Genomic DNA, 10,882 nt, shown 5'->3' on the forward strand with positions numbered 1-10,882 from the left:
GAAGGATTTCTAAAAATGGAGTAAAAGACATAAAATTATTCATGAGAATGCTGAATTAACTGCTTTGTTTTGAGAGGCTGATTATAAGAATTGTGGTCACCATCTTAGATCCATGACCCAAGATGACCACAAATGTGTGTTTTCTTTGTATGTATGCGAAGAAGAAATGCCAATTTCTTTCAAATCCAAACTGAAGCTGAGTACTGAGGCGGTATAACTCCTGGCACCAAGCACCTGGGAAAACATTTTTCATCCTAGCAACGCTGCCTGAGCAATCATAGTTTGTTTTATTTGCATAATTATTTTGTAATTGTGAAAAATTTTACATAATACATAATATATTAAGGGGAAAGAAGAAATTCCCAATTATTTTAACATAAATGTTTGTTATATGTAATATTAAAAATATTTTTAAAATACATAAATATATTAGAATATTATATTATCTATATCTTTCCAAATAAATATAGTTATACCTCAATATGAGATTTCGATTTTTAAAAAATAAAATATTACAGATAAAATTGCCAACTCCTTTATTTTTCTCCTCAGTCTCTCTTTCTCTTTCCCAAGACAAACTTATGAACTTTGTTTCTCAAGTGCGTGTTTTTATACTGCTGATACATATGTTTATCTCTAAAGAATGTGTGGTGACGTATTTTTAAAATTTATCCAAATGTTATCTTACTGTATATGTAATTCTGAAACTTGCTTTTTTAAATAAAAAATATTTTTGAGATATAGAAACATTTATACATATAGATAAATTTTATTCCTTTAACTGCTATGTAGTATCCCATCTTAGGAATATATCACATATCCCTTTTTGATGTATCATGCAATGTCATCAGCGATGGTCTTAAGGTCAACTAGATAATCATTTACAAATCTCAAAGTCACATAAGTTTTAGCTTTCCTCATGCCAGAAGTGTGTTTAAGTGGAGTCCCATCAGCTGTTTACATAGGAGCTCAGGGACTATTCTTTATTCAACTCTCCTGTCCCTTCACCCACATCAAGTGCTCAGGCATGAGGGAACAGAACCAAATAGGCCACTCAAAAGCCCCTTATCCTATATCTCCTGCAACAATTACAAAATCACTGCCCAAAGCTATGGTGTCCTACCAAATATTCACAGTTCATTTACAGTCTAGATGCAATTTACCAACAAGAGATCATTTGACCACAGCAATGTTCCATAGTAATACAGCTGACATTACACATTTATCAGGTTTCCAGGTGAACACAGGTTGAACACAGGTAGAAATTTTTTCATGTAGGAGAGTTTTGCTAATCCTTTACTGGAGGGGTGTTTTAAATTTTTTATTATTATAAAATTTTACAAGGAATATAATTATATATAATTCCTCATATATAGGCACAGAATGTTCTATGTCATATACACAGAAGGGGCATTACTGGGTTATAAGATTTACACTTTTAACAACTTACTGCTATTGCCAAATCGCTCTTCAAAATGTTCTTACCAGTTTTCACTTTAATCAGGAGCATAAAAGAACCTCATTTCCTCACATCGTGTACTTGATATTCCCTGTATCACACATCCCCTCTACCCTACTTGTGCTTCTTTTATTTCCCAAATAAACTCTTTGTACTCAAATTCCTTTTTTGAGATTGGCTTCTGGAGAAATTCAATCTAAGATTTCTTTTGGTGTAGAGTGGTCCTAGCAAGTGAACTGACAGAATGAGTCTCTGGAATTAAGTTATTCACGGTCATATGACAACGAAGATCGCACAATTAGAGGTAAGTGGGTTGATGATAAGTCCTGACAGGTAGTAATTACATGCAGTGAATTGTCATGGGATTCGGGTACAAGCCGCTGCCGTAGCTTATGTGATAACTTTAGCACTTGAGAGGTATTGTGATCATGGTAAATTTAGGTGCTGTAGAGTTGGTTAGTAGTTAGTTTCCAGCAAAGAAGAACAAGAACAAAATGGAACCAGCCAACAGCACTATGCTTGTCTTTTACCATCATTAACCAACAGGGATCTTCAGAAGATAATGACTGCTGCTTCCTGCCTGCCTCTCAAATCTCGTAAAAATCCACTTTTGTACACAGAAAGAGATTTGTAGTTTTCTATGGAACCAAGTTGACAATATAGAAAACTAAGAACCACTATGAACAACAAGAATATCTTAACCTCATGCATATCACACTCTTTTAATCCTGAGATTCTCTCAAATCTTCTTTTATTACATTCAGTGGGAATTACTCGGAAATCATTATATATATAAACAGATGGAATGGTTATAGCTCCAGCTCTAAGTGGTAGAGAACTGTCATTATTATAAACAAGAGACCTTAGATGAGAGAAGTGGGGATAGGATCAGCAAGCATGGAATTCAGAATTTTTTTTAAAAAAACTGTATGAATAGTGAAACAGTAGCCACAGATACACATTAGCAGGGTCTCTTCTCAGTGATAAAGCAAATATCTTGTGTCATTTATTGCACACATATTCAAAAGCATTTATTAAACAATTTATGAAGGGCATATGACACATCTGAAGAGCTCACAGTGAGGTTTTAATAAAGGCTTAAAACTTTCATGTAATAATAGAAAACAATATATTTGTCATTAGCTTAATCCTTGCTCTTTTTGTGGTGGTTCTTTTCACGTTCAGTCTCATTATTCTGGGAAAAAACTCAACAAAAATTCTGAATGACAATTTATGAAATACTATAGTTGTCATGATTTATTTTCAGTTATTATCTCTATTAAAGATTATAGAAGTCTTTTGATTACACAACAGTGCTACTAGTTTGTGTAAATTTAAACTGCAATTAGGTTGGGCCTGGTCAGTACTTGGATGGGAGACCACCTAGGAATACCAGTTGCTGTAGGCATTAAAACAAACAAATAAATAAATAAACTGCAGTTAATAAAGTATAGATAAGGACTTAGTTTACTGGTATGCTGCACTGAATATTGTCAACTGCACATCTTCCTCATCTCCTTTAATATACTACCTTGCTTTCCTGAGGATAACCCAAACTACGTTTTGCACAATCCTTTCTTTCATTATCTAACTTAAATCCTGTGATAGTAGAAAAGTGGAAGAGGAAGGGAAGCCATTATTCTTCTGTATTGGCTGTGGGCAGACAGCTGAGGTTACCAGCAGTGGCTTTGTTGGCGTCCTGGGTTTCTTCCTGAGAATCACACATTTTGCTATTGCCAGCAGCTGGATTCATTATACTTCAGAATTTCTTGTAATTAATCTTTCTCATTTTTTTCTTTATCATCTCTTACAATATCTGTATGTCTAATTTCTTGTATTAAATTTCCTTCTACTTAAAATATTTGAACTTGTTTCTACTTTTTTGACTTTCGACTAATACACCTGGGTAAATCTAAATCCTTTAAGCACAGCTTCTTGAGCTCCTGAAGTCATGACATCTGAATAAAATTTATTATTGGCTAGTAATTAGCTTAAGCAATTTTTTGTTATTGATCACATAGTTCTAATATATTCTACTTAAACCTACTGCTACAATTACTCAAATGACATTCATATACTTATGAGCTCATAATGTGGTTAGTAGATTCCCTCAGAGGAATGGAGAGTGCTGTACGCAAGAAATAAAGTTGACTTGAAAAAATAAAGAAAATCATGGAAAACGAGTGCTCACTCTGTTTATTTCTGCTTTGACTTCAGCTAGAGTAGGTTAGAGGCATGGGCCTAAAGAACCAGGAAAAAAGGAGGAAGACACTCCTTGCTCACAGAGAGTCCACACAAGTAGAAGGGAAAAGGAAGAGAGAGAAGAGACTGTGAATCGAAATAATATCTAGATCGAAATTTTTGTATCCAAATCTGAAGCTTGTTACTATTTATACCTTGATGCAGGACCATGTAGCTGCTGCCTTTTCCGATGTCGTGGAGAGTAGGATTTCCACAATGCACACTGAAAAATTCTTCCATGTTCAAATATACATAATAGCAGAGCTCAATAGAGAAAAGGCATACTTTTCCATATTTGTCCCATGAACAGAGTTTTTTTGTTATAAGTTGAGTGGGAAAAATACTGAGAGTAAGCAGTATTTGTTTTTGCTACTGACTTCAATAGTACAATGAAAAAAGAATGACTTTAAAAATCTGTGAGGATTGGAGGCATTTTCCCATGCTGACCCAGAAGTAGTTCAGTGAGATCTCAACTGTCCTCTTAGTTCAGGGTTCCTGAAGGTTATTTTATCAATGGATAAAACACTGGCTATATCATAAACCACCTTAGATTTTTATTTTCCCAGGTCTTAATTCTGGAGATTATGATTTTGTAAAATGGAGAGATCTCCAGATTGTACTTTAAAGGTGATCACCGACTAACAATTATATAAAAAATAAATTTCATCCTTGCCAAAAAATGCTTCTGTTCATCAGCAGACATGTCTCCACCAATACTAGAAGCTGATATTGAACTCATTCTTGTTTTTGAGGCAAATCCACAATATCTGAATATCCTATCCTGTCATGAAAATACTTTTTTTGAACTGTATTTGTCAGTTGGGCAGTTGGATATATGTAGAGCGCATACTTGAGGCAAAATTTCATTAAAAGTTTAGCATTAGAATATTTTGTCTGATGCACATGGGCCAATTGAGTGATCTGAGAATCATTAAAATCCTAAGGGAGAAGAGAGTGATGCCAGAAAATGTTGTAGGGATTTAATAACTTCGATTCTATATTTGTTCAATGCTAAGAGTTACATTTTATCATTTTTATCAATATATATGTAAGATAGAATTTCCATTTTTTCTTTGGAAAACTTTGATTAATTTGTGTTTCTTTCTATTGTATTTGCAATGTGGTATTTCAAGTAGCAGAGATTTCTCAAAGACCATTCATTTATGCATTTATTTATGCACATAAATATTTTTTACCACCTGCTGATAAGTGTCCAACATTGTTGTAAGTGTAGGAACAGAGTGGTAAAAAAAAGTTTGCGTCATCTCACATCATCTGCCAATGATTAACATGTATTGTTGAGATTCTTCTGATTTTATCTTACAAATGTCTTACATAATATTTCCATGAATCACGAGAAGACAAAAAATGGCTAAATAAGAAAAAGTAGAATTTAATTCTTCTCATAAATATCATGGTATGGAGCTTCCAAGTCATGCAGTGTGCTGGGGAAAAAATAGGTTTATGAAAATATGAAATAGTCTTTTGATTTAAAAAAATCATATTGACAGTTGACAGGTGTCATTAAAAAAAAAAAGCAGCCACTTAAAATACCACTTTGCTAATACAATTGAAAGAAATACAATTTAATCAAAGTTTTCCAAAGAAAAAATAGAAATTCTATATTACATATATATTGACTGACAGCTGAGGGGAGAACATGTTAACATTCCTATGAGTTTAGTATCTTGTCCACAAGGGGGTGCATTTTTCTAACACATGCACATTTCCTGCTTAAATTCTCAGCTCACATTCATCCTTTCCCTGTGACTTTAAACTTTCCTCACACTAAGAAGTCAAGAGCCGAGGACACCAGAGGCCCTAAAAATGAACTCTTGTCCAGGATCAGTGATTGTGCTCTTCTTAATGTTTGGTAAGCCAAATGCACAGAAGCTTATTGTCTTTCGTTTCATTATTTTCTAAATGTTTGACCATGATTTTCTTCAAGTGGTAAAGCTCCAGATCAGGCCCAGTGTAACCAGAACCATTATTGTTATTTTTTTTCTCAGGAAGAAGCAGTGGAGACTCAGTGACCCAGACACAAGGCCAGCTGACCCTTACAGAAGGGGTTTCCCTGAATGTGAGCTGTACTTACTCATCCTCAGGGTATCCCACTCTTTTCTGGTATGTTCAGTATCCTGGGGAAGGTCCACAGCTCCTCCTGAAAGCCACGACGTCCAGTGACAAGGCAAGCAACAAAGATTTTAAAGCCGCATACCGCAAAGAACCAAATTCCTTCCACTTGGAGAAAGCCTCAGTCCGAGAGTCAGATTCAGCTATGTATTACTGTGCTCTGGGTGACACAATGACAGAAACTGCAGGGGGAGCTGAGCACAAACTCTGAGCAACAACAAGGAGCCTGGATGCTGAGTGTCTGATGCAATGATTTAGAAACCAAGAGCTAGTCTACTATTGTTGTCACCCATCAATCACTCTCTAGACACACTGGTTGGTATGAAAGTCATTTAAATCAACTCCAAGAACGCAGCAGAGGAGCAAGAAGTAAACATGCCTCATGCAAAGCACGATAATCGCGAACGTGAAAACAGATTCCTTAATCACAGCTGAAATGTATGATTTTCAAAGTATACAGCCTCAGGATGAATGAAATGGTCTATGTGTTCATCTTCGCTTAAAATTCTAGCCCCCTGACCTTGTCCCAGGTCATCCAGGGACATACCGTATTAGGAGACACACCTGTAACAGGTGAGGTTGCAAATGCTTCATGTCTCCCTGACAAACTAGGATAAAAAGGGAAGATTTCTAGGGAAACGTTTGCCCAAGAAACACTAGGTTCTTTTTTCATCATTAATTAATCATTTTTTATGTGTGTGTGTGTGGTGACATTGGTTAAGGAAATCTGGTAAGTTTTAGGTGTACCTTTTAACAGTAAGGCATGTATATATTTACATTGTGTGTTCACCTCCCATAGTTAGATTTCTTTCTGTCACCACATATTAGACTCCCTTTATCCCGTTTATCTCCCCCTTCCCCTCTCCCCTCACCTTCCGGTAATCACTAGTCTATTGTCTATGTCCATGAGTCTCTGTTTGTTTGTCCTGTTCCTTCGTTGCTTTTAGATTTATATCCCACATATAAGCAATATCATGTGAATTTCAACTTTTTCTGTCTGGCTTATTTCGCTTAGCATGATTGTCTCTAGGTCCATCTATGTTGTCACAAATGGCAGTATTTCATCTCTTCTTATGTCTGAGTAATATTCCATTGTATATAGGTACCACAGCTTCTTTAGCCAATCATCTATTGTAGGACACTTCGTTTGCTTCCATGTCCTGACCACCGTGAATAATATGATATTCAAGTCTTTGGGATAAATATCCAGTAGAAGGATTGCTGGATCATATGGTAGATCAATTCTCAGTTTTTTGAGGAACCTTCATACTGTTTTCCATAGCGGCTGTACCAATTTGCAGTCCCACCAGCAGTGTATGAGGGTTGCTTTTTCTCCGCATCCTCTCTAACATTTGTTATTATTTGTCTTGTTGATTATAGCTATTCTAACAAGTGTGAGATGGTATCTCATTGTAGTTTTGATTTGCATTTCCCTAATAGCTAGCAATGTTGAGCATCTTTTCATATATTTGTTGATATTTTGTATGTCCTCTAGGGAGAAGTGTCTGTTCAAGTACTCTGACCATTTTTTGACTGGATTGTTTGAAGAAACAATAGATTCTTAAAGGAAGAAATACAAGAAAAGAAGGAGGAGGAGGAGAGATTCTTACCTATGACCACATATATGGAAAGAAATGATGGAATATTTCTTACATTTTCCCATTGGGGAAATTACATGTCAGGCCTAGACTGGTGTTCCCATGCGCATTAAAGCAAAACTGTTATAATCTCTGCATTAGAATAGTGCCTGCATCAAAGTAAAATGCCCTCAAGTAATTGTTAAATTAATAAATGAGTAGGAAAACTTATTGCTGCTACGACATGAAAGCTACCAATTTTCATTAAACAAATTTATTGAACAAAGAATTATTTGCACCTACTCTGTGACAGATCATAATCAAAGAGACAGTACCCAGAACAAACAAAATTTGCCGCCCTAATAGATCTTATATCCTAATAGAGGGCTTACTCCATGTTACTGCTATTCTAAGTGTTTAATGTGCATCAGATTATGTAATTCTCTCAAAAAATTATCTATTATTATGTCCATTGTGTATCTGAGGATACTGAGGCACAAAGAGTGTAAGTCACTTATTCATGATCACGTAGGTGGGTAGTAGCAGAGGCAGGACTCAAAGGAAGGTTCTCAATGCATGTGACTTAAGTATTAATCTAGAGTACTTATATAAATGTATATATAGATCACATTGCCGGTGGTAAGGAGAAGACTGGACAAGAAGTTAATCGGAAGTTTTGGGCAACTGTAGTTCTGACTGTAAGATGGTCTTGCTGGCTTTTCTCCTCACACATACGACACGACTCTGAATAGATATAAATGTATGCAGCAGAGCCATCCCCGCTGGCTGGTGAGCTGGTAGTAAACTTGAGTCTCTCTTTCATGTGGCAGAAAAGAATATAGGAGAGAGAAGCTGGACTTGGATGCCGCCCTGGGCAGTGTACTTGGTAAAGTATGGAGATGTGTCTGAAAGCCGCTTAGGTAATTTCTGGCTTCATTTTTGTTGTGACATAGAAGAGAGTTTTAGTGAGGTTAATACAAAAATAGCTAAGATACATTTTCCTTAGGATGTGGGACATTGGAATAGGAAGCACGGAGCAAAGAAAGTCATTATTTAGTCCATCGAGGATTCATACTGAGAAATGTAGACGAGACACAATTGGTGATCGTAAACACTGGGTGACTAATCTCTTAGGTGTGGCATTTGCCTTTTATTAATTTGTAATTAAAGTGCTATAAACTGCACATATTTAAGTGTACAATATGGTTAGTTTTAATATATGTATATGTCACAGTCAAGGTAATAAACATTTCTACCACCACCAAAGCATCCTTTTGGCCTTTACAGTTCATCTGTCTTTCCACTTTGGACCTCAGAAAATCGTCTTCTATATGTTGCTGTAGATTACGTTGCATGAGTGTAGGTATAGGATTTTATTATTTTTTTCTGTTTGACTTGTCTTTATTTTTTTTGTCCTCTCTTTTTTTACGTGACTATTTTGGATTACTTAAATACTTTTTAATATTCCATTTTATCTGTTGACTTTTTGTTATATCTTTTTGAACTTTTTTGAGTGGTTTTTCTAGAGATTGTAACATACATGCCTACTATTCAGAGGCTACTGAGAGTTAATACTGTTCTATTATACGTAAAATGTTGAAATTTTGTACAGTATGTCTCTTTATCCATCAGTACTGAAGCTTTGTTATAGTTGTTTATACATATTACATCTACATACATTGAAAATATAGTTGTATGCATTTTGAAACTTAAAAGAAGAATAAGAAGTCTTTTCTATTTATCAGGTCTTTATCATTTCTGCCATTCTTCCTTCATTCCTGAAGATTCAAGTTTTCCTCTGATACCAGGGGATGTGTCTGAAATGATGTATTTCTCTTCTACCTTGAAAAATTTCTTTTAGCATTTCCTCCGGCACAGGTCTGTTGGCAACTATGTTTTTAGTTGTCTTTGAACTGAAAATGTCTTTATTTCACCATTATTTAGGAAAGATTTCCACTGGATCTGCAATTTTGTGTTGACGGTATTATTTTTGCACTTTGTTTTATTTTTAATTTAAAAATTACTTTTTACTTTATTAAATACTGAGTTTATTTCATATGCATATTTTTGTCTCCCCCCCCCCATTTCCACTTGTCTGACCATTGCTATTCTTATGTCCTATTGTAACATTCCGTACATACTTAAAACCAAGCAAAGGGTGGAGTTCCACTTTTAAAAATTAAACAACATATTCTTGGCAATGGAACCTGGACACCACTTATCAATCATGGTAGGGAAAGTTCTCACTTTGCATTATAAAAAGGACAGCCAGATATCAACTGTTATATAAATTTAAAAAGATGGAAAATTTTAACAAACTATTTAAACTATTTTCTTAAAGAGACTTCATCTTCTGCCAGAGACCTTGAAGCCGCCTGTTCAGTCATCCAGAAGCTATTCTTCACAGAATTGATGAACTTGGTTTCCATTAAGGGAAGAAAAGCAGCTTTTCCTATACTTGCTTGCATTTTTGCTTTACAGAACTATGTCCTTTCAGTATTTTAAGAGGTTTTTTTTTTTTTTTTCATGACTAATCTAAGCTACTTATTTAAGCCATCTCTTGCCGGAAGCAAAAGGATGGAAGATAAGTATACTGGTCATCATTTGCTACAGGGAAAGGTCAGCTTAAGGTCCCATACACTTTTCTAGTCCGTGGTCTAATGGTCTAAACCAGTGCTATGGTCTCCACTGGGTAGTGGTCCAGATTCTCTTCATTCATCTTCATAGCCAGTCGGAAGTGGATTCACTTGAGAGTTATGGAATAGAGTATGGTCACCATCTCCCCAGGGAAAGCGCTTGGAACCTGATGCGGAGATGGCGGTAGGTGATGAACTCGTGTCTCTCGTGCTCCCCCATGATGCGACTTCAGGAAGACTTCAGCATGCTCACTCCCACCCTGGGGAACGTGAGGAAGTAGGTGAGGGTCTTCCACACGTGAGCTGGGCCCTTCTCGCCGTGGGCGCCACTCGACATGGGCTGTGCCAGCTGTGGCCGGAACCGACCTAGCAGCTCAGGAACCAGGGTCCCCGCTGCCGCCGCCGCCATTTTTTACCAGGACCCCACATCTCCCCTTTTTAAAAGGGTTCTTGATCTTTTAATCTTGGTGGTGTTGATTTTGAGGGTTTTATTTTTCTTTGTTCTTTAATTCTGGTTTGATTTTTGTGCATTTTTGGCTAGAATATTTTGTACCGATTTCTTTACTGGAGCTTTTTCTTCAGCTTCTTCCTCATTAAAATCATCATCATCATCATCTTCATCATCACTGTCATTGTCATCTTCATCAGCAGCAAGTTTCACTTTTCTTCTGTGGACACTTGCTACCACTTCCAGGGGCAGAATTTCCATCCTCCTCCTCTTCATCATCTGATTCTGCATCTTCCTCCACAGCTACTAAATGCTGCCCGCTAATATGCGCAGGACCCTGAACCACAAGTAAGACCACCGGGGTGTTACTTAAAACCCCTAAGGGTGA

At 36.3% G+C, this 10,882-nt stretch overlaps 2 pseudogenes and 1 gene segment (V, D, J or C); 1 reads left to right on the forward strand and 2 right to left on the reverse strand.

Moving 5' to 3' along the window:
• The first annotated feature begins 5,367 nt into the window (after positions 1-5,367).
• On the forward strand, positions 5,368-6,310 carry LOC105311573. The segment is given in 2 exon segments: positions 5,368-5,573; positions 5,710-6,310. Coding segments are annotated over 2 exon segments (381 nt in total).
• Positions 6,311-10,121: 3,811 nt separating this feature from the next.
• Positions 10,122-10,455, reverse strand: LOC105311575 (annotated as a pseudogene).
• An 89-nt stretch (positions 10,456-10,544) lies between these two features.
• LOC111735667 lies at positions 10,545-10,861 on the reverse strand (annotated as a pseudogene).
• Positions 10,862-10,882: the final 21 nt, after the last annotated feature.

This window comes from Pteropus vampyrus, unplaced genomic scaffold, assembly GCF_000151845.1.
Source record: "Pteropus vampyrus isolate Shadow unplaced genomic scaffold, Pvam_2.0 Scaffold1000005020, whole genome shotgun sequence".
Taxonomy (NCBI): Eukaryota; Metazoa; Chordata; class Mammalia; order Chiroptera; family Pteropodidae; genus Pteropus; species Pteropus vampyrus.